Source organism: Anolis sagrei, chromosome 4, assembly GCF_037176765.1.
Source record: "Anolis sagrei isolate rAnoSag1 chromosome 4, rAnoSag1.mat, whole genome shotgun sequence".
Taxonomy (NCBI): Eukaryota; Metazoa; Chordata; class Lepidosauria; order Squamata; family Dactyloidae; genus Anolis; species Anolis sagrei.
Genome location: NC_090024.1, coordinates 83,057,941 through 83,083,590, shown reverse-complemented (window position 1 = coordinate 83,083,590; position 25,650 = coordinate 83,057,941). Strand labels below are relative to the sequence as shown.

The following is a 25,650-nucleotide window of genomic DNA, read 5'->3' as shown; positions in this document are numbered from 1 at the left end:
TCTGGATGTTGGATTACAACTCCTATCATCCAGATAAGTGAAGCACTAGGAGGACAAAAGTTTCAATTGCATGAACATTACCCTAAAGAAAGGCTATTCCCAGGATCACTTTGCTTGTTATGTGAGAAAACAGCGTTCCTGAGTAATAGAGTTGCTGGGCATAAAAATATTTAGACTAGGGGCAGATATAAGTATAAAGCCCTAAACGGTTCTGGCCCATGACTGCTAGGAATGAGAGACAGGGCCTTCTCAGTGGGGGCCCCTTGGCTCTGAAACTCCCTCCCCAGTGAAATTAGATCAGCGCCCTCCCTCTTAGCCTTCAGGAAAAAATATAAAGAAATGGCTATGGGACCAAGCCTTTGGGCAGTAAAGTAACGCAGGAATGAATAGGACATAAGTGCAATTGATAATAGGAACAGCTTCAGATTATGATTCTGGATTTTGTGTTTTTAATGCTATATTAAGATGTTTTTAATTCTATATATTAATTTTCAATGTCTGTTTATGTTCCATGTTTAATATGATTTAAAGGTTTAATTTATAGTTACATGTTATCATTTTAGTTATTATTCTTTGATTTGTATATATGTTGGCATTGAATTTTGCAATTGCTTGTTATACACTGCTTTGAGTCCCCCTCCCCCCAAGGGGTGGGAAAAGTGGTATATAAATCCAGTAAATTAATAAATATCATGTAACCTACCAATTATATTGGGATACTATTCCCAGCATAGTTCACATCTATCTTGGCTGCGAGGAGTTGCATCTGCAAGCCTGCATGATTCGCATTCCCAGTTTGGAGGCTTGAGGTATTCTGTGTGATTGATTGAAAGGATTGTGTCCCTTAGAAAGAAGATGTGAGTTTTCTATTCTGGGGCACCTAAATACCCAAAGTGTTTGTAAAACCATCCCTCTCTTATTATCTCCAAACTGTGAGTGATTGCCATGTCAAAGAATATTAATATATTTCTGAGTTGGAATGAAACAACTTGATCTCCTGCTTAGGAAATAGACAAAATGCCAGAACCTCGGCTGCAGATTAATTTCAGTCCCGCTGACATTTTTATAGGTACCTACCCCTTGGAGAGGACGAGCTGGTGGGATATCATAGGTATCCTTCTGGTATTTGGTAGGGAACTCATAAACATAACCTTGTCCTGACCTGACTGGAGTTATTACCTAAGGGTTGAAAGAGAAAGACATAAGTATTCAATCACTTACACAGTTGTAGCCTGGACATATAAAGAGTCCTTTTGCACACATTTATTTTCCTGACTGATGTACTACAGTATGGCAGTTTTACAAATAAAATACCCAAAGCAACCATCATTTTTATAGTAAAAATATATCCAACTTAATTGATAATCAAGTACATTGCCATCCATTTAAACCTTTTTTTCCCCCAATTCAACTTCTCTACCACAACTTACCTCCACTGTTTAATTTATATGCCTGGGCAGTGATTGTTGGTGGGCCAGATGTAAATGATCTTACCTCCTAAACTTCATGCATCCATGGATTTTTCCCCCTGACTTATAGATGTCTTAGACTAGAGATTGGGAACTAAACACAACACTAATGTTTGGCCAGGATTGTTTCTGATGGCTGCATAACTATTAGCAACTTCGTGCATTAGTTTCCAGGAGAATTGCAGCAAAAACAATGACCTTAAAGACTTAACACATTTTAATTGGCATGGGTTTCGCTACAGATAAAGTGGGCTGAAGCCTGCAAAGGCTTGTGCTGAATTAAATATTCTACACCCCCCCCCCAAGCACCCCCCCCATTGACTTTTCTTTTTCATTGGCATATTAATGATTTGAAGAATAGATTTGATCACATACATTCTTGTTTTTTGTAACATACTGCCCCCAAGGCCAATCTTGCTTAACAAAACAAATGCTTTCAGACTGGAATTAACATCTGCATGGCAAGCTTTCAGTTCAGTTATAAAACCGTCTCTAAACGGAGTTTATAGCAGAAACTGATATTCCCCAAACAATAAATGTTACTCAGTTTCACAATTTTTGAAGTGTAGGCATAGCACGCACAGATGCCTAAGAGGTGTAGTTTAGCAAAGAGGTGGCTTTATAGGAATATTGCTTTATTTTGTAGGTAAGGGCCAGCAAAAAATCTGGGCTTCAATAGGTGGCCACCATTCTGAGGAGTTATGGGGAATTTAGTTACAAAGAGTGCTGTCTTATGGTGGTTCTATTAGGGATAATGAAAGATCAGGCGATTGGGAGGATCCTGTTCTTCCATTTAAACCAACATCCTTCAAGTCTCCCGAAGGTGCATCCAGACAGCCACTTTATTGTGGAAACTCCTGTCCAGATGACGTCCTGGACAAACCCAAATTAATCCGCCACAAACCAGCACAAGTTGGCACACAGACCCTCCATGACCCACTTTATGTCCTGTTGCAGTTTGGAGGAGGATGGACCATGGATGATGGGACTTGCAGTACTCATTTCCTGAGACCACTGCAACCCACACCAATGACTGATCAAGAGCAAACTTGGCACACAGAGCCCCCATAACCCACTCTACGTCTGGGTGGGGTTTGTGGGCCAATGGACCTGGGATGATGGAACTTGCAGTAGTTTCACTCACTTCCTAAGACCATTGCGACCCACACCTATGACTGATCAAGACTTAACTTGGCACCCAGCCCCCATGACCCATTCTACATTTTGGTGTGGTTTGGTGGAGGAAGGACCATGGATCTATGCTTTACCTCTTCACCTGTACCCACTGAACCCAGCCAACATTGGATCTAGACTAAACTTGGAGCACAGACAAACAATGCCTTTGTCAAATAACCTGGGCAGCACTGAGTCCCCAAGCGCGTGTATACACACACACACACACACCTTACTAAGGATTCTGTATGATCTGTTAGAGGAGGAGTTCCATGGAGGATGACACTATGAGTTACTGTACCGGGTGCCCTCAATGCTAGTGATGTCAAAGTGCCACAGTTTGTGCTTGACCAGAAGTTGACTTGAGAATCATACTGGAGGACCAACAAATGCCTAGAAGAGTGTTTTCTTTAGGAACCTCTCGATCCTCCAGTGCTACTCCAAAGTCAAATTTGACCAGAGATTGGTTGGAGGACCTAGAGAGATCATATTACTTGAATCCATTTAAACCAGGAAATGCAAAATCCACCAATATGAAGGGCCAACTGTATTCCCTAGATCTTTTTGTCATATCTTTCAAATGGGAAATATCAGGAAGTGAGCTGGGATCTTTTTACGTGCCAATATGTGTTCTAACCTCACCTAGCTCCATCCAAACAGATTCATCAAATATACCTATAGCCAACCACTCAGGGCCTTTCCATACAGCCATATAACCCAGAATATTAAAGCAGAAAACCCCACAATATCTGCTTTGAACTGTGTTATCTGAGTTCACACTGCCATATATCCCAGTTCAAAACAGATAATGTGGGATTTTATTCAGCTCTATGGAAGGGGCCCTAGATAAAAATTGCAGAATGGATTCTATATTCTGTCTTTGGGTAATAGGTAGTAGAGATAAGAGGCATTTCATATCTTTATGGCCCTATGTATATTGGCCAATGAGAACTGCTTATAGCAATACCAAAGTTGTCCCTCACACATAAAACCGAATGCTACATCTCTTTCTCTTCTCCCTGAAGTACAGAAATGATTTTTGGAGCTGTGTTTTTCCAAAACCCCACAAATCAACTTCAGATCTTTCAGTGACAAGTTTATTATTGGTCTGACCTACTAATTCCGAATACTAAGCATACTTGCAGAAATGCTTTGGAACATAAATGACTTCTTGAAAGAAAAAAGTAAGCACATTTTATTTCTTCTCCCCTGGGGACTTATGGTTTGCAGCGATTCTGCTTTACGTAAATAACAAGTCCCTAAGGTGTTACAAACCATCCTCCAGGAGAACAGATAGGGCAAATTAGAAACAAAAGCCTCTTCCCAAGGCAGCCTTAAATGTTAATCCCTGCTTTAATGTATGGCGTCAGGCTGCATATACGAAGTATGTAGAAAAATGCTCAATCATGGCAATGTTGAAATATACTGTCCCTGAACTTAGCCAAAGGCACAAGTAACCAGATACATACATAAAAAATCCCGTTTAGGATTCCTTGCCCTCCTACTACTCCATGATTATTTTTATAGGGATGGATGCATATGCCATTTTTTTTTTGCTTACTATTGCAACTCAGTTTTTTTAAAAAAAATCTGAAGTTTTTTGTAACATACTTGTGAAGAATTTCTGAAATTTGGAAATAAACTAAACAACATTCTCAGTCATTAATTGCAATCAAACACATAAGGAGGAGGGAGCAAGCTTGTTTTCTGCTGCCCTGGAGATTAGGACATGGAACAATGGTTTCAAACTACAGAAAAGGAGATTCCACCTGAACATGAGGAAGAACTTCCTAACTGTGAGAGCTGTTCAGCAGTGGAACTCTCTGCCCCGGAGTGTCATGAAGGCTCCTTCTTTGGAGGTTTTTAAGCAGAGGCTGGATGGCCATTTGTCGGGGGTGTTTTGAATGCGATTTCCCTGCTTCTTGGTAGTTGGACTGGATGGCCCATGAGGTCTCTTCCAACTCTTATGATTCTATGGCATAGGTATTGCACCACCTGACATCCGCCGGGAAGTAGCAGCCAATAGTGAAAGGACCAAGGCAGAGACATCTCCAGCTCATCCCCTGTTTGGGTATCAGCCAGCACGCCAACGACTTAAATCTAGACATAGTTTTCTAAGATCTACAGAGACACTCGCTGGAACACCTCAGCAAGCGAGAGTCCAAAAGTGGCAGGCTCAAACCCAGCACCTCAACCAATGGCTGATACCAAATGAGAGACTCCCTCCTGGGCACACAGAAGACTGGGCGACTTGGAAGGCATTGAACAGACTGCGCTCTGGCACCACGAGATGCAGAGCCAACCTTCAGAAATGGGGCTACAAAGTAGAATCCTCGACATGCGAGTGTGGAGAAGAGCAAACCACTGACCACCTGCTGCAATGCAGTCCGAGCCCTGCCACATGCACAATGGAGGACCTTCTTGCAGCAACACCGGAAGCACTCCAAGTGGCCAGATACTGGTCAAAGGACATTTAATCAGCTACCAAACTCACAAGTTGTGTATTTTTCTGTTTGTTTGCTTTGTTCTGTTAGAAATGTAATATAATGGACTGGTTGCTCTGACACGACAAATAAATAATAAAATGGCATAGGTACAACTATTTGCCAAATGGATTTGACAATGTTGCACTTGTCTGAAATGTAGCCCTTCATTTTGAAGAGCCTACCACAATGAAGAGGCAATGAACCTATTTCAGCACCACAAACTCAATAAACAGTGATTCAAACATTTTAAAAATTGTCACTTGGATGAATGAATAATTTTCTTTTCTTCCATTTTAAGAAGAAAGTTGCAAAGGAATGTGCATATTTTGAGAAAAAATACCCCAAATCAAAATAAATGAAATCCTTTGCTCTTTTTGTACTGCAAAGCAGTAGAGGACAATGCACATCACAGTTTACATTGGCCGATGTTTTTCATTCTTTCCCAAGTCAGAACTAGGCAAGGGCATAGTTTATTTTATGTATATCACAACTTCCTCCTTACATAGAAGTCAAGGCAGCATTTATTTATTCGATAAAGTGACTTCTCTGGACTATAGTTCAGCATCCCCCAGCAAGTATGACAATTATATCTCTCAATGATGGCCTAGATTATTTTTATGGCCATTTCTGAAGCTGTTCACATGGATCAGAGTTTATTTACATTTTGCTCAAAGATAACTGCATAAGCATGCTACTGTCGTACTTATTCGCTGCCAAGACAAGACTTTCCTACTTTATTTATGGAATTTTACCATAGATCTAGACATGGTTGTGATTTATTTCTAACTCTCTTGGCTTCTCCCATTCCCTCCCTTCATATTTTTCTTATCACAAAAAATAAATAAATAGTTGAGCCCAGAACACACAAAAAAGTTGTGCAATACATCAATCCAGAAACACCCTGTGCTTTTAGTTTTGTAGTTTTCCTTTGTTGCTGCTGTTGTTGATAATGATGTCAGTGGCAATTTTTTAAAAAACAAATCATGTGGTTCAGGCCCGTACCCAGGATTTTGATTCGGGGGGGGGGGGGGGGGGCTTGGCTGAGTCTGAGTGAAAGAGGGTCTGCCCTAGCAAACCTTTTCTATTGTTACTCCAATACCCCCATGCATATGGGATATGTTGTGTATGGTGATCAGATCATGATATGAATAAACATAATAGTTTAAATAATGCACCAGTAAGGCCTTCTCGTGGACCAACATGAAAATTTCTACATGCCTGATGTGGTTGAAGAAAAGAAATACTCAGTTGCAGCAAACCATATGAGAATCCTGGTTACTCAATACTGTAAATTAATTTTTTAAAATATTTACATAAAACTGTAATTTAAGATAAGAGTGTCCAACTCTGATTAAACCATGATTCTAACCTTCTTCAATGTAAATGTGCTTACATATCTTTCCAATAATAATAAAGAGAGTAGAATAACAAATGTAATAAAAATAGAGTAAAATAATGGAAATGTAATAACAGTAATGAAAAAGTAAAATAATAAATGTAATAATAATAATAAATAGAGTAAAATAATGTAAATGTAATAATAATAATAATAATAATAATAATAATAATAGAGTTAAAATAATAAATAACCTTGTCTCAAGTATAAGCTGGGGGGGGGGCTTTTTCAACCTAAAAAGCGCTGGAAAGCATGGCTTATAGTCGAGTATATACGGTACTTTAGTTGACATTGATACTATCTTTAAATATCTTTTGATGCAAAGGAAAGTGCAACAAGACTATATGAATCAAATTACCAGTCAGCCTTCCTATAGTTGCTGGTAATCTGTATTTCTGCTCTTTCTAGATCCATAGAGCAGGTTTTTTTTTTTCTGTCTGCTGTATATTTTGGCTCTAGCTCCTTATTTTAGGGACCCAGAGCAGGAGAAACATTCTAACCAGCGGGCGAGATTGCAATTTCAAGTAAACTAACAAGGGAGGAAGTCTTATGTAACTCAGTAGGAGTTTCTCAGTTGATATGCCTATTACTGAATGGTAAGATACTGTAAAGCTGGAATCAGAGAGTTTCTTCATGGCAGAACTTAGAAAAGCTTTTTTGGGAGGGATTACAACTTCCAGAATCACACAGCCAGCCTGGTTACAGGAGGATATCTTTTGAAAGCTCACATATAACAAATGCATTTTCATAGTCACTTCAGCAATCAACCCTATGCATTCCTTATAGATGAACCCTTCCAGTAAAGTATGACAGAGCCATACTTTACTGGAAGGGAATGGACTGCTGGCTCATGACATTCTATTCCATTTTATCCTCCTATTTGTTAAATATTTATATATTGTCCACAATTGATTCCAGAGCAGGTCACACTATATAAAATCCAATCTGATAAGTATCAAGGATCCCTCAGTGATGTAATGGGTTAAACTCTTGTATTGGCAGGACTGCTGATCAAAAAGTTGGCGATTCAAATCTAGGGAGCAGTGTGAGCTGCCGTTTGTCAGCTCCAGCTTCCCATGCAGGGGCATGAGAGAAGCCACCCTCAGGATGGTAAAACATCCAGCCGTCCCCTGGGCAATGTCCTTGCATACAGCCAATTCTCTCACACCAGAAACAACTTGAAGTTTCTCAAGTTGCTCCTGACAAGGAAAGAAGACAAGCAGAAAAACAATGCAAAGTAACAGCTAAAAACAGGCACAGTTCAGGGGAGGTGGAATGACTTAAATGATTTTAAAGACTTGCAGGAAGAAACTGTGTGGGTTGGGCAACCATGCCAATGTTGTCCCTCCCTGCTGGGTTTTGGCGAACATAACAATGTGGAAAAGATCCACATTCTTCAGTCAACCCCTAGTTCCTTCCTACCAGATCCTGCCAGGACATTGTGGGTTCCAGCCACGTGAAAGCAGTTCTGGTAACATATGAATTGGTCAGGAATCTGAGCTGAACTTTCAGAAATACTCTGGATTTGCTTGGGATTAGTTGGACTCCAGACAGGACTTTTGCATATTCCTTTGGCCTGGGGTTCAGTAATGTTGCCCTCTCTAGGAGAATGAGATATGCATTAAATGGTGCAAAATCCAATAGGCATATTTTATAGTTTGCCATTTTATATTAATGAGATCCCAAAGGAAGAAAACAATAGACAGGGAAAGAAAATATATATATATTTCTCTCCCCATCCCCTATTTTGTCTCCTCTTCTTCTGACCTTCTGGTATGCAGCAATTTGTTTCCTGAGAAATGTCAACGAACTGTAGGCTGTCATTTCCCCCTCTCTCTTTCTTGTAGAAGGATGCCTGTGGTCATCTGGCTCTTGAAAATTTGACATTGCAAACCAGAATTTTTTACTTGTTTACGAATTAACAGAACCAGATGGTTTACCCACAATCTCTCTCTTTCTCATTCCCTCTAACAGTTGGCCAAAGAGGTAACAAGACTTGGCTCTGGTGGTAAAAGAAAGGAGCATATGTCAAGCCTGTAATATAAAGCAATGCATAATAATAATTTTTTTAAAGAACAAAGCCGAAAGCCTGTCAAAGCTCTCCGTTCTCCAACGGTGGTGACTTGGGCCTTTTCTATGCCAACTTTGTGTTCTTTTAGCAAGAAAAATGCTGAGCCTGCATGTTCTCTGTCAACCATCCAGCTCTGGGGCTCATTAAATCCCTTTTCCTTACACAAAAGTGTATGTGTTGGGGGGTGGGAGCGGGAGGGAAAATCCTTCCTATTAATTACCTAACATAGAAAACAGAGCATTGAAGAATGTATTAAGAATGACCTTGCTAGGAGAATGCTTCAAATGGTCCAGCATTATTTCAGCAATGAATAACAACATGAGTGACTATATTTGCTCTTATATAAGTTTAGAAATCTTAACAAAGAAGTCAGCCCCAAAAACCTGGACCAACTTATCCAAAGATCAATGTAAGTACGGTATTTTAACTCTTATCAAAGAAGGAACTTAGCCAATACATGGAAAACATGAGAAAAGCACCGACCTCCTCTGTTCTTTCTGCTCTGGCACTGCTTCTGGGTTGTTTGAATATCTGGGTAGGAAAATGTCAGTGGCAACTCTCTAGTGCTTCTACTCAAAAGTGTAATGACAGAGCAGATGGGGGTCAGTGCTTTTTGGGGGTTCTCCCAGAATGAACTAAGTTCTCCACTACCCAATGGTTCTCAACCTGTGGGTCACCAGATGTTTTGGCCTTCAACTCCCAGAAATCCTAACAGCTGGTAAACTGGCTGGGATTTCTGGGAGTTGTAAGCTAAAACACCTGGGGACGCACACGTTGAGAACCACTGGGTTAAACACTTGTGCCAGCAGGACTGCTGATTGAAAGGTCAGCAATTCAAATCCACAGAGCTCCCGTCTGTCAGCTCCAGTTTCACATGCAGGGGCATGAGAGAAGCCTCCCACAAGATGGTAAAACATCTGGGTATCCCCTGGGCAGCGTCCTTGCAGATGGCCAATTCTCTCACACCAGAAGCGACTTGTAGTTTCTCAAGTCACTCCTGACGTGCAAAAAACCCTCCTAAGTTAGTTTTAGTGCCTCCAGGAAACACAAATGTATTGATTGTTCAGCTGCAGTCTCTATAGCCCTTGAACACGGCATAGGAGGAGTCCCATGTTTTTCCGTAAAATGCCTTGAATAGGTCCCAGTATAACAGGGAGTGACAGCCAATCTTACTGAACAACTAACCTCTCCCCCTTTTCAAACACTCTATAAAACTCTCATATGGTACATTCTCAGGCACACATTTAAGGATTTTTTAAAAAGCAATGAACATGAGGAAAATCGTATTTCGATTTAGAATGCTCCCTCTTATTGTGCCAGTCACAGAATTGACGACTCAGTACTCTGGCTTGTTTAATGCATTTTAAGCTGAAAAGTAGGAATTTGTTTCAAATGAATGTGGTAACACTCAAGGAGACAATGTTCCAATTCATATAGAGAACCAGAAATAAGGTCAAGTGAAATCACGTGCTCAGATAAGCCGAAGCAATTGAAACGTGTGAAAGATAACTTTCCACATTTAACTACAGTTTGTCCCTTGAGTTGGTGTTAAAGAGCAATTGCCTTAACCAGACCCAACCAGTCTGTGGAGCTGTGAAACAGCATCTGATGCAAACAAAGGTTGATTCACTACTATCTGTGAATAAACAATACCTCTCTGTTCATCTTCTTGTCTTCTTGGATCAGTGAAGTAGTAACATACCTGCACTTACATTTTACATTAATACAAACTACTCTTCTTATTTTCCCTCTTGGTATGTGAAGAAAAACAATTTTTAAGTGCCAAAACCACAGAACCAAACATTTCAAATCAGAATGAAATACAAGCTTGGTCAACAAAGGGATTTCAGTCCCAGCTTTAGCTGCTTAGGTAAAAGCAAAGATTTCCCCTCGACATCAAGTCTAGTTGTCTCCGACTCTGGGGGGTGGTGCTCATCTCCATTTTTAAGCCGAAGAGCCAGCATTGTCTGTAGACACCTCCAAGGTCATGTGGACTGCATGGAACACCGTTACCTTCCCACACGAGTGGTACCTATTGATCTACTCACATTTGCATGTTTTCAAACTGCTAGGTTGGCAGAAGCTGGGGCTAACAGAGGTCGCTCATCTGTCTCCCTGGATTCGAACTGCCAACCTTTTGGTCAGCAAGTTCAGCAGCTCAGTGGTTTAACCCACTGTGCCAAATAAAATCGGAATCAAGTAATAAAGGAACCAGAAGAACCTGTGACACTAATATGGGGGGTGGGTGGGTATACAGGTGCTTAGGTGTAGAATACACACTTTGAATATGTATGGTCTCAGATTCAAGACTCCTACAAATTTCTAGTTCATATTAGAAACAATCTTGGAACCTAATACTCAAGTAGTATTTCTGCTCATCATCAATATGGGAATGATTCTGGAAGTTATAGTCCCAAAAAATATTTTCCCCAAATAATATCACTCTACTTCAGGAATAAACAAAATACAGTATGTCAAACTGCATTTACCAGCATGCCTTCCCATTAACTATTCTGGTCAAGGCTGCCTGAACGGTATTCCAATAACATTTGGAGGGATGCATAACCACTGTCTTCGGGTCTTTCTTTCTTTAACTTCTACAAACCTTGAGGCTCCTACACTTATTCATAGATTTAATTAATATGATCTCTCTAGGAATTTCTAGGTCTTGCAATGTGACTCTATTGTCAACTTCTAGAAGAAGTTGACCATGAAGCCACAACTGGAGAACCTAATTTGTTGTTGTTGTTGTTGTTGTTGTTGTTGTTGTTGTTAGATACACAACAAGATTAGTACACAGCAAACCAGATCACTATGCTGGCTTTTGTATTTGATCAAACATCGGACACTTTCCCAAGTGTCTAGGACTGTGTGATGTATTGGCAAATAATGTGTGCAGATCCTAGTACGAGTGGCCTTTTGAAACTGACAGATGGTAATTTTGTCAGCACAGATTGCTTTTAAGTGCAGGCCAAGGTCTTTAGGCACTGCACCCAGTGTGCCATTCACCTTTACTGGATTGTGCCAGAGCCTTTGCAATTCAATCTTTAAATCCTTGTATTGTTATCATTATCATTATTATTGTTATTATTATAGATTCCTAGAGAGGTATTCTCATAGGTAAAAATAGTATTTATATTCACTGTTTTCCTAATTTAGTGATGGCTCCACATCCCAAATCTTGGTGAATGTAATCAATAAATTGATCAGCAATCAGTTTTAGACTTTAAAAAAAATCCTAGCAGTAGCAGCCTAGACTTGAAAACAGCCTTCATCAAAAGCTGAAAACTATTCTGAAAACAGTTGGATTGGCTGTCAACAGCTGGTCAAATTTACCTCAAGACATGCCTGGACAACATTTCCCTCACATGATTTCAACTACTGTTTAGTTGCAATGTTCATAAGTAACCCTGCAACAAGGAGAGCTGAATCCACCCTTAGTTTTGACCACCTTTTAGTATATTTTGTGATATATGACACTGTTGTGAGCTGATAGATGGGACCCCAAATGGCTTACTTATCTTAAAATCATTGAGTTAATCACAGAGGCCAAAGATAATGTCTGAAAACTGCATTTTGCAACACAGTTTGTGTAGGTGGCATGAGGAGTTTCCCAGAAAAGTCAACTCACACAACAACCCACGAGGGGGATTTTATTACCTCCTTCCATGAAAGTGACTCAGTGAGAGAGAACACACATTTTCAACCTATTTATAGGGCATAACATAGAAGTGAATAAAAAGCTACTTGAGTTCTGATAAGGTAGTAGTTTATTAGGGAAGGTGTTACTGCTACTACATGATTATTTATGGCAAGTCAATAAATCTTAAAGGAGTGCTACCCAAAGTGGACTGATGTCCATGTATGAGCTTCTGGCCTTTGAACAATTTTCAAGTAACAGACAAATACAGCACATGTTTCTATTATACTTGGATACAAATTGCCAGTCTTCCACATCAGATACTGCGAGAAGATTGCCTTAAACCGGTAGTTCCCAATATTTGAGCCTCCAAGCGTTTTGGACTTCAGCTCCTACAGTTCCTAACAGCTGGTAAACTGGTTGGGATTTCTGGGAGCTGAAGTCCAAAACACTTGGAGGCCCACTGCCTTAAAGAATATACATCTTTGATTGTAGTTGGAAGAGTTCAGCACATTAGATGATGCCAATAAAGTTCATACTAAACTCAGGTGCGGATTTATTGCCTTGGTGAAAGGGGAATCAACAACTACAACTACAGCGATGAAGAGCAGTCCATAAATTAAGCACTTACAACTGCTCAGGGGACTATATAAAGAATTGCAGCATATGATTCTAGTTTTGTTAACTTGATTTATCTCCCAGTGAACTTATCATCTTCTCAACCGAGCTTCATAAACACAATCCAACAATCTAATCAAAATCCACGCAACTCTTTCAAGCCTTTGAAACAGATTTATGCACCATGAAGATCAAAAGCAATTAATGTTCAGTTGGCAGCTTGGGAGTCAAAATGAATGTGCCCACTTACTCCTACAGAAACGTCTAAAACCTCTCAACTAAATCTGAATAATCTGTGTAAAGCTCATCAGTCACCCAGTTTCTTACTACTGCAATATTCATGGCTGAAGGACTCTTCAGCTAGTGGTTTTCTGAGAAAGCCCAAACACAGATTAATAATCACAGATCGTTAACTGTGGAATCATAGAGTTGGAAGAGACCTCGTGGGCCATCCTGTCCAACCTCCTGCCAAGAAGCAGGAAAATTGCATTCAAAGCAACCCCGACAGATGACCATCCAGCTTCTGCTTAAAAGCCTCCGAAGAAGGAGCCTCCACTACACTCCGGGGCAGAGAGTTCCACTGCCGAACAGCTCTCACAGTTGGGAAGTTCTTCCTAATGTTCAGGTGGAGTCTCTTTTCCTGTAAGTTTTAAGCTATTGTTCCACACTCTAGTCTCCAGGGCAGCAGAAAACAAGTTTTCTCCCTCCTCCTTATGTCTTCCCCTCACATATTTATACATGGCCATCAGCTTAACCTCCAAGCTTTCTCTTCTGCATTAGGTTTGTGCCTACAGCAAATCTTATACGCGTACATTGAATCAGGCAGTTAAAATCCTATATGGCTAGAATCATCAGATGAGAACTTGATGAATGAAAGAGTCACTTCAAATGCCAACAGACTGGATTTTCATTTTGCTTCTAGCAAGATGCTTTTCAATGCAAACAGATCACATCCAAGTCTCAGCCATCAAGTGGTAATGGAAGTTGTGAGTTTGCGTGGAACGGTTCTCAGTGTCAAGTAACCTTATGGTAAGGACTGGTTTTGTGGGGAACACAGCCTGCTACTGGTAACTGAGCATTTTACCATTCAATCCACTCATCCCAAGTCCTTGAGGAAAACTGACTTGAATATAAAAAAGGTGAAAGACCAACAATGGCAACATACTCTGCTGCACAGGATTGTCATGAAATAGGAAAACTTGTTTGATCGCCTTGGAAAAGTGGAAGGATATAAATATAATAAATAATATTTTAAGATAGAGATGGGCAAAATGTAGACACATGTGGCCCTTAGGGACCACAAAATGCAGAGTCTAGAGCCCCGAATTTCTCCCCTCCCATATCTCAATTCTTTAAAATAAAATTTTACACCAATATTTTTGGCAACTTTTCCACCTGAAAATTGGCCCAAACCATATCAGATCTTCAAGCAATTAGGCATTTTACTTTCCTCTCCCCAGCCTCCCAACAAAACACCTCACAATTGAAAACGGGCTCAAATGGTTGCTGGAAGTGAAGTTACAGACCCTTCCTTCACAGGTGTCCTCTCTTTCTGTAAGTCCGTGGACCACCAGTGTCTCTAAGAACTAAAATATGGTCCATGGTCTCACCATTACTACAGTGTTGCAATGAGAGCGACTGGTCTCGTGAAACCCTCTTGATATGATTTAATGATTGTTTTAATATATATGTTTATTTTATTATATGTATATGTTTACATGGCATTGAATCACTGCCTATGTATGTAAGCTGCCTTGAGTCCCTTGCGGGGTTGAGAAAGGCAGGATATAAATAGGGCAAATAAATAAACAGTTCTGAAGCTTATTAAATATGGTTTTCTCTGGGTGAGCAGATGGCAACTACTGGATGGCATATGTTCTGTATCAGAAACTAGAGTTGATGTGGTCTATTCAATACAATTTTCTGAATCAGCACCCCAAACAACTAAGCCGAATTTAAAGTTGACAAAAACTGATTTGTAACCTTTTTGGTACTAATGTTGGAGAGTGGTCTCTGGTCAAACAAAGGTTGGGAACTACAGCTTTAAATTAAAGGATAGTTCATTGTATCTTAGTACTGACAGTCAAGAGAGATGTATTGTCGAAGGCTTTCATGGCCGGAATCACTCAGTTCTTGTGGGTTTTTTCGGGCTATATGGCCATGTTCTAGAGGCATTTCTCCTGACGTTTCACCTGCATCTATGGCAGGCTTCCTCAGAGGTCTGCTGGAGCTGGGAAAAAAGGGGGTTTATATATCTGTGGAATGACCAGGGTGAGACAAAAGGCTTTTGTAAGTTGGGCTGGGTGTGAATCTTTTCAACTGACCACCTTGATTAGCATACAATGGGCTGACTGTGCCTGGAGCAAACTCTTCTTGAAAGGTGATTAGATGTCCCTGCCTGTTTTTCTCTCTGCTGTTTTAATTTTAGAATTTTTTAAAACTGGTAGCCAGATTTTGTTCATTTTCATGGAAAAAGAAAAGGAAGGAAGACTGCCTTTTCTAGATGTCCTGGTCATCCGCAAACCAGATCAACAATTGGGTCACACCGTTTACAGAAAACCCACACACACAGATAGATATCTACATAAAAACTCCAACCATCACCCAAGTCAAAAAAGAAGCACCATTAAAGCCTTGGCAGACCGTGCAAAAAGAATCTGTGAACCCCACCTCCTCCAAGATGAACTGAACCACCTCAACTGGGCTCTACAGGCCAATGGATATTCCACCTCAGACATCAGAAGAGCTGCAAGACCAAGAACAAGCCACAAGAGTAAAGATGAAGATCCACCCAGAGGAAAAGTGTTCCTGCCATACATCAAGGGAACCACTGACCGCATAGGAAAGCTGATGAGAAAACACAACATACAAACAATCTACAAACCCACCAAGAAAATCCAACAAATGCTACGTTCAGCAAAGGACAAGAGGGATCCTCTCACCTCTGCCGGAGTCTACCGTATACCATGCAGCTGTGGACAAGTCTACATAGGGACCACCAAACGCAGCGCCCAAACAAGAATCCAGGAACATGAAAGGCACTGCAGACTACTCCAACCAGAGAAATCAGCCATAGCAGAGCACCTGATGAACCAACCTGGACACAGCATTTTATTTGAGAACACAAAAATGCTGGACCACTCTCACAACCACCATGTCAGACTACACAGAGAAGCCACTGAAATCCACAAACATGTGGACAATTTCAACAGAAAGGAAGAAACCATGAAAATGAACAAAATCTGGCTACCAGTTTTAAAAAATTCTAAAATTAAAACAGCAGAGAGAAAAACAGGCAGGGACATCTAATCACCTTTCAAGAAGAGTTTGCTCCAGGCACAGTCAGCCCATTGTATGCTAATCAAGGTGGTCAGTTGAAAAGATTCACACCCAGCCCAACTTACAAAAGCCTTTTGTCTCACCCTGGTCATTCCACAGATATATAAACCCCCTTTTTTCCCAGCTCCAGCAGACCTCTGAGGAAGCCTACCATAGATGCAGGCGAAACGTCAGGAGAAATGCCTCTAGAACATGGCCATATAGCCCGAAAAAACCCCACAAGAACTGAGTCAAGAGAGATATTCATGAAAATTGGGTTACATTTTTATTATGGGAAGAGTATAGCAATAATATGCATTTTTAGTAGTAGTTTTGAGTTATATTATTTCTTTATACCTATTATAATGAAGTCTGGGCTCTGTTCCACAAAAGTCAAGAAAATATCTACAGTAGGTTCTCAGTATTAATAGGGGATTGGTTCCAGGACTCCACCCCATGGATACCAAAAAGAATTAATATTAAAAATGATGTATGTAGGACAGCAACAGAGAGAATGGCAGACCACAGTTGCCAGGCACACAGCATTCTTTGTGTTTCCTGGTGGTATTGGAAAGCATTGCAAGGGCTCTCCAGAAGGACTACAAAGCTTTACGAAGTTTGTAGAGTAAGTCCATATTAAAAATGGAGGAGGTTGCAGCAGAGATGGTGACAAGCCTGGCCAGTTGCCTGCTTCTACTTGTGGAAAAATAAACCCTGCCATATCAAAGGTTGGAACAGTTAGCTGGCATGCTCTTCACCACAGATTTGCTTGAACCCACAGCAAATTGAATCTGTGGATTGTGAACCCATAGACAAGGCAGGAACACCATACATCTTAATGAAGGAATTATTTGATGCATTAACAACACTATTGGGGAAGGGAGTGGGGTGAGGAATTATTTTCTACAGAGCATTTCCCATATTGAGCTAAAGTGAACCAGCTTTCAAGAGAAGCTTGAACAATTTCAGACTGAATCAAGCAGCCTCCTTCCTAGAGCCTTGCTTTGTGACAACTGTACAATTGGAACCATAACTGTACAGTTGTTTAGGTTTGCTTTTCTAAAACAAACCATGGATTGAAAAACAACTAGGGCATCATAAAACATCAAGGGTAAAATGAGGGCTTTTCAAAAAGAAGGCAGAGGAGGAGAAGGAGGGGAAGAAAGTGTCCTGCAAATGGAAAACATTTTTCACAACCAAACTTCAAAATATTGCAGATGTTTTTCTCCTTTGATGATACAATGTCTTGTGCCTAAAGAATGAAGACACCCAAGTAACTTTCACCATAACTAAAGCTTCTGGCTTTTTAAAAAAGCTGGTGAACAAAGAGCAGCAAAACAGTAATGGACAAGGGAGAGTATTTCTGGAACAGATCCTCTTGGTCATTGTTTTTCCTCTCAATTTGCACTGTAATTGTAGCTTAATTGGAAGGAAAGACATGGGAACATGGGTGACATGGTGAATAGATTCATGAATAGACTCATGAGCTTTTGCCAGCCCTGCCTGGGAGGGCTGTAAGTCCTTTATTTCTTTATTCTAAGCATTTTAAGGTGATGGATGCTGTGCAGTTATTGCAACGATGAAATATTTCCTCTGTAAGTTTTACAAAAACTGTGCCTATATGATCTTTTAAATACATATTACATTACAGTTTTCCACTTGCTTTATGGTGCTACAGAAAGCCAATAGAGTGCCATGGTTTGAGCAATGGATGATGACTCTTGGAGACCAGGGCTCAAATCTCTGCTCAACCGTGGTCACTTCCTGAGTGACACAAAGTGGGTCACACTCTCTCAGCCTCATAGGAAGGTAAAGACAAACTCACTCTGAATAAATCTTGCCAAGAAAATCCCATGATAGGGTTGCAATAAGTCACAAGTGACCTGGCAGCATGCAACAACAGTGAGGCTTTCAATACTTGGAAAACCAGATTGGGGGAGGGGGGGGGATAAACAAATTCTAATAAAAGAAAGCTCTCATTGCTCTGGATATTGTCCCTCCAGGCATCAAATAACAAACAGCGCTATGTTCTTGCTCAGTGGCACCACAAACAGCAAATCCCTATATAGAGCATCCCATGCACTATGGTCAGTGGACGAGTCTCTCTGCTCTCAGTCCCACCCCCCGTCTCAAGCACGGCTGGTGGGAAAGAGAGAGGGGGCCTTCTTCATGATCGCTCCCTGTCTCTGGAACTCCCTCCCTAAAGAAATAAAAACAATCCCTACCCCCCTCTCCTTTACAAAACTTTTGAAGATGCTCTTATGTACTTTATCATATTGAGAGAAGGAAGACTAAGATACTATTCCATCAGAACACTGGCAAACCCATTTACACTATATGATAGCTATGATACATTTTAATAAACACCTGTGTTAGCCATTCATATGCAACTCATGTCTTAACTGTTCATAATGATATATGTTCAATGTTTACACGTCCTGGTTTATTGTCCAATTAGTTTATCCCCCGTTCCAACGTTTTCCCCCTCCATTATAAGTTTATTGTGTATTATTTTGTATTATTCCTGATGTTGTTTGTTACTTTGTAAGGCATTGAATGTTTCCTGTTTTTGTGCTGTAAACTGCCCTGGGAGACAGGTGCAGGTGTCTTTTTGCTAAAACTCCAATCATTTGACTCCAGTGGATGGCCACTGGGAGATTCTGGGAGTTAAACTTTTTCCGGGGGTCTGGCAAGAACTACGTAACACAATAGGACTCTGTTAAGAAAGAGCCATTGCACAAACCAACTCATGGACTCGATTCTTGCATCACGAGCCACTCTTGATGCAAAACTTCATTTCTAGTGAGCGTTTCAGAAAGCTAGGATCATTCAAGCATTCCGTAATGTATTTCAGCCAACCTGAGATCCTTTTCTTTTCAAAAGTACCAGAAGAGAAGCTGACACAGCATAGCATTTTCTGGTTGTGACATCATTTAATCACCTGCCTTGAGATGTTTTTCTGACCTGTCTTGCCATGTCTGCCAGCAGTAACTGCTGAGCTCGCATGGTTTTACGATACTTGGTGCTTATTCAATGGAAATGGCGAGGCAGCAAAACACCACAGTCTTTGACAGAGCATTATGCGAATATGTGCGCACACCTTTTCAAAAGTGTCCTTGAACCACTGGACTCTATGGATATCAGCTGTTCTGCAGCATAACACATATGCTAAATGTTGCTTAATCTGGAATGAGGATTAGAGAAGTGGTTTATGGATTAGTTCTGAATAAATGGAATTAAATTTCTGAAACCTTCACTGCTCAAGGGTGTTTTTTTTTTTTGCCAGGGGGGTGGGGGGGGGGAGGACTCCCACCACAATTCAGGAGATGATACTGACAAGTGGAAATTTTATCAAAGAAGTGGAATGAATGAAGAGTGGAGAAAGGAAATTGAGTGTTTAAGAGCTCTTGAGATGAGTTGGTACGACCTTGAAAAACATCTGCTTCTCAAAATGAATCAGAGTGATAAAAATATAAGACAAGATATCATTTGCTATTTAATGAACTTTGAAAATGGATTCTCAGGCCGGTTCCACACAGTCCTTTAATCCATGGCCAATGCTTTAAACTGGATTATAGGAGTCCGCACTGCCAGATAATCTGGGATAAACAAAAAGCCTAGAATCAGATCCTAGGATATAGGACCTGTCTGGAAGCATTACCTTCCAAAAATACCTTTTCCAAGTGTTAATCCTTGTTACTTTCTCTCTTCAAAATATTATCTCCCACTGCTTGTTAAAATGTAGGTATCATTACAGTGGGTACAAGGTTGTACAGTTCTCCCCCTCCCCTTACATTCATTTATACACCTTAAAGATCTGCTCCAGAGAGATGCAAGATCCCATAAAGCAGGTTTTTAAGCAACCCAGGACTTCCACACAGCCCTATATCCAAAAATATCAAGGCAGAAAATCCCACAATATCTGCTTTGAATTGGGTTATCTGAGTCCACATTTTCTGCCTTTATATTCTGGGATATAAGGCTGTGTGGAAGGGCGCCCAGAAGGCTGCAGCATAGATGGGAGAGAAAAAGTGCTCCATTGTCCAAACAGCTGCTAGTTTTTACATCGGATTTCAGCCAATTATATCCTGGGCAAGCCTTTGATATTGTCTCATGGAATGGGGGAGAATATTGTTTTGTACAACAATTCCCTCAATTAGCTCGGACATCCCACTCCTCATGTTTGGTAAAAGGTAAAGGTTTCCCCCTGACATTAAGTCCAGTCATGTTCGACTCTGGGATGGGGTGCTCATCTCCTTTTCTAAGCCAAAGAGCCGGCGTTGTACGTAGACACCTCCAAGGTCATGTGGCCGGCATGACTGCATGGAGCGATGTTACCTTCCCACAGGAGCAGTACCTATTGATCTACTCACATTTGCATGTTTTCGAACTGCTAGGTTGGCAGAAGCTGGGGCTGACAACGGAAGCTCACATCGCTCCCTGGATTCGAGCCTGCGACCTTTTGGTCAACAAGCTCAGCAGCTCAGCGCTTTAACCTACTGCACCACCGGGGGCTCCTCTCCTCATGTTAGCTGGGATATTATGGGAATTTTAATTCAAAACTTTTTTTTAACTCTGGCCAACTTTAGGTAAGTACTTTTTTCCCCTGGTTACAAAATATAATCCATTCTACTGCTAAATATGAGTCTCTTGAAGAAGGAGAAACTATACTATTTTCAACCAATCAATATAACACATGAAAAAAACAAATGTCCAGTTGTGCTACAAGATGATTGTATGGAGCAGTCTGGCTGGAAAGAAGAAGTCGGCCCTCTACAGCCTGGTAGATATTTTGACCCCCTGCTATTAATAAGGCTCTATACTTGATGGAATATTTTTAACTCCTGAGGCTTGCCAAGACACACAGAATACTTGCAAGCGTAGCCTGTATTAGACGAAGCAGGCACAGCAGTTCACTTAATCTGTTGGGGACAGGTGTTGCCAGCTGAAGGAGAGATATTCATCTTTTCAGACGTCAAGGCAAGAAACCTTGAGCTCAACTGTTCCCAGTGCCAAGCGCCCTTAAATACTTAAAGATTGTTTTACTGATCTCCTGAGGATGAGGGATTTAGGATGAGAGACAGTCTTGTTTAGATGAGAAGAGAAGCCAAAGCAGATTTAAAAATCTCTTTTTAATTAGGGTTTGTTTTGGTTTTTAAAAATGAAACTATCCAGGATCTCCAAGTTGAAAATGAGGGTAAGTTCCCAGAGGGAAAAACCTAGTCAAATAGTACTCTAATAATAACTGTAACGATATCAGGAAGGGGAGGAGAAAGGAGAAGAGTTTACTTTTCCTTCCTCTCGGTATTGCAGTCCGTTTGCTGCTCCTACCCTGATTTGAGCAACATGACAAGATTATCAAAGGTAGAGTTGGAGGAAATGCTCCAATTCATCTATAAATCACTTTATTTATATCCATGTTCTCCCCAAAGTGGAACTCAAGGTAGCTTACAGAATAAAATGAAACTCAAATTTAAACACAGTCAGCCCTCCGTGTCCACTGATTCACAGGGATGAGGAAGCAAGTTTGTTTTCTGCTTCCTTGGAGACTAGGGACACGAAACAATGGCTTCAAACTACAAGAGAGGAGATTCCATCTGAACATGAGGAAGAACTTCCTGACTGTGAGAGCTGTTCAGCAGTGGAACTCTCTGCCCCAGAGTGTGGTGGAGGCTCCTTCTTTGGAGGCTTTTAAACAGAGGCAGGATGGCCATCTGTCAGGGGTGCTTTGGATGCAATATTCCTGCTTCTTGACAGGGGGTTGGACTGGATAGCCCATGAGATCTCTTCCAACTCTATGATTCTATGATTCAACCATTCATGGCTTGAATAGATAGATGATAGATGGATAGATAAATAGATAGATACAGAGATACAAGTACACATACAATTCTAAAAGCAAATCTATATAAGGGGTACAATTTTGCTACACCATTGGACATAATGGGATTTAAACAGCCACGGATTTTGATATCAATGGAAGATCCTGGAATCCAAACTCAGCAGATACCAAGGCCCTACTAGAGCTAAAAGCAGAAATTTAAGATTAAATGATCTATATAGAATTAAAACCATATAGATCAGTAAGTTAAAGATGTAAACGGTAAAGATGTAAACGATCAGTAAGTTAAAGATGTAAACGGTAGATCAGTAAGTTAAAGATTAAAACAGTACGGCACTAAATTAGAAAACCCAACATATAAAACAATAGATTTCCAAATGGCTCCTGGAATAAAAAGTCTCCATTTGATAGCAAAAATATAGCCAAGCCTTTACTTGTTAATGGAAAGACAGTCACTTTAGGTACCAGTTTCTGAGACACAAGCGCATACATACTTCTTGTACAGCGATAACACCAAGAGAGAAATGCTCCTGCCGAAGAGATGTGGATGGCTGCCTCTTATTGCACATTCTCCACAGTCTAGGAGTTATTTAGCATTTACTCTTGAATTTAGTAAATTCAATTAAAGCTGGACTGACTTAACTGTCTCTAGGATTATAGCCTCGGTCCACCCAGCTAAAGATGGAAAAATATTGGAAAATATTTTCCCCAAATGGAATAACTGCCCTGAGTCCCCCTGGGAAGATAGGGTGGGTTACATATAAAGTTTATTATTAATAATATGTTTTTCAAGTTTTGGGAAACTAGTGAGAAGAATCTTGGACTGATGAGTATCTTTGGAGACTGGGAGTTCTTCTGGGCCATATTTGCATGTGGTTAATTTGTACCGAAGCAATTTTTTCTTTGCAGAATATACTTTTATGCAGACATTTTATTTTCTCTGCAGAAAATGTTGGGGATTTACTCTGCACTAAAATGGGCTGTTCTTGATTAGCATAGAAAGCAACATTTTTCTGTGCAGAAAAGTCTTTTTTTCTGTGCAAAACAACCACACAAGTATTTTGTACAGAATAAGTCCTACCGCATGAATAGCATTTGAAAACTATGCTGTTTCCAAAGACTTGCTTGCAACAGGAAGAAAATCACTAAAATTACTAATTGATTCCTTTGAGGAGAAAATTATTGAAGAATTACATTCTTGATGAAAGCTGGGAAACTGGGAGAAACGGGCACATGACCAGAGGCCGCCTACCTCTCTTCGGCCTGAAAAGATCTGAGCTTAAACTAAGCAAGAGTATACCTTGGCACTACCAACCCTAATCTGTGGGTACAGAAAGTGTTTACCCCAGTAGTGTTACCTGCTCACCTCCATAATAGTGTTTTCAATTGTTCCAACATATCCACCTTAACCCAGACAGGTAAACATTCTTCATTTCAGCACCTCTTTCATTGTCCAGGCAGCCTCTGCCACGCACCCATCCTCCACTCCTCCTATGCAATTTGTCATATAACACCCCTTTCATCAGCCCCCAACTGAATGGTGAATATTAACCCAAGGCTACTAGTGGGTCAGCAGGGCCAGCATTACACAGAATGAGGAAGAATCCTTATATTTGAGATGGCATAAAAGGGGAGCAGATTATTAACTATCTATGCTTGTAGGGTTGTTTTTAATTTACCTTATGTGCCTGGCTTTTGGTAAATCAAAACTTACTTGGGAGACACTTCCCTGCCCACCCTCATGTGCTGAAGTACTCATGCAGGAGTCTAAGGCTTTTAGTAAAAAATTAACAGAAAAAGCCTGGGACATCTTTTCTACATGTAAAGTAAATACTGTGCCCTAACTCTTATCAAAAGAAAGAGGACGAGGAGAGGCAAAGAAAAAAGAGCCATCCCTTACAATGAACAGAATGGTGAAAGCTGAGAGCTCAGTACATCCCAGAAGAACCTGAAAGAAGCACTGAGCCACTCTACATTCTCCATCATGGTACTGTTCCAAATATTTTTTAGCACCTGAGGGGGAGAAATGGTGGTGGTGGCCAGGGTCAGTTGCCCTCTGGTGCTTTCTAGTCTCTGCAGAATGAGCCTCAACATATCAATGGGTCCTATCAAAATCCATAATGTTGGACCCCAAACCTGCCCTCGACTTATACATGTGGTTGACTTGTGCATGAGTACACCTGGTAAAATTGCCTAATTATGTGAGCTGTAAACTTAGTGGCAACACGGAGTTAAAATGCTCACCTGGAATTCATTTCAGGGGCCTATAAAGCAGCAAGACAATCCACCTGGCTAGTGCACAATATTTGGTATGGAGTATTACAGACTATGCAGGTCTGAATTCCCAAGTTTTTAAAACATTGTAGGCAGTGTTTCACTCGCTTGTGTGATCTTACCAATGTGACCTTTCTTCCACAGTGAAAGATTCCAAAATGTAAGAAACAGAATTTTCCAGAGCAAGCCTGTAAAGTATCACTAATCTGCCTCCTGTGGCATATAAGAAGTTGCTTCCTAACAACTGACTACAGAAACTATATAAGCATGTGGACTATCACACATAACTGTGGGCAGGGGCACCAAGAATACTTTTTCAAGGCAGAATGTGAGCAAATGGATTTATTATCCCTTCTCTGCCTGTAGAAAATCTGCTCATTAGCACTGGAAATGAGAAAAACAAAACAAACAGTCAGGATACCAGGAAATAATTCTTAAAAGATCTTGAATGGAAAATAATGGTTCTCAGAAAACTGGAGTGTCTAGTCTGAGATACCTTGAAGCAAATGCCATGAATCAAGGACAAATTGGAAGGATTTGCAGTCGTGGTTTAAAAAGGAAAGAGTCAGAATGAATTCCTGCCAACATCAACGGCAATGAAAGATTAGACCATGGCACCTTCCAGACATGCACTTCCTGGTGGAGTATCCCTGTCTGCAATACGTCACTGAGACACATTTATAAGGGCTAAGTAACCAGCTCTAAATATTCCAGAGGATTTATTGATAGCCCTACCTTCCAGCTGCTCCATATCTGATGAAATTGCAAAGGATTTTAAAACACAACAACAGCAGGGTACTTCCACTGACATTCAAGAGGCCTTGGCTCAAGCGATGGGCACATATTAGTGGAGGTGAATGGCAAAAGTATCGCTCTATTTGCTCTAGGTTTTATATTTCACTCAGCCTTTTAAATCAAGTTTATCTAAGACTTCCTGTCCTTCCCAATAGGTCACTACTGGCAGATCTTGTTTTTTAAAATGTGTGTGTGTGTGTGTGTGCAATATATGCAAATCTTCAAAACAAAAGTGCCTTTACTGCTGGTTTGATTGGCAGTTTATTTGTTTTTTAAGAATAATAAATAAACAAATAGTATTACAGACCTCTCAGGCATCTACCGAAACCTCAGTATCAGATTTTCTGTTCTCAAGAATCTAAGCCAGTGGTGGACAGATGGCAGCTTAAAATCTACTAATTTGCTATAGAACAGCAAGAATTTCTGAGTCCCAGTTATTTATTGATGTCATCTTAAAAATAATCCTCGTCAACTTCCCCAAATGGCCCTAAATTATGTATTACATTGACAGCCAATATGGCATTGTAGTTTCAGCATTGGATTACAACTCTGGAGACCAGGGCTCGAT

General features: G+C 40.5%; 1 protein-coding gene across 2 annotated transcripts in view; it reads right to left on the bottom strand.

Moving 5' to 3' along the window:
- Positions 1 to 25,650, bottom strand: part of NEDD9 (neural precursor cell expressed, developmentally down-regulated 9) — a 75,676-nt gene that overhangs the window by 11,645 nt on the left and 38,381 nt on the right. For both annotated transcript variants that reach the window (XM_060774811.2, XM_060774812.2), the window contains one exon: positions 1,078 to 1,179. In XM_060774811.2, coding sequence (XP_060630794.2) covers positions 1,078 to 1,179 — 102 coding nt within the window. The remainder of the gene's footprint in view (positions 1 to 1,077; positions 1,180 to 25,650) is intronic.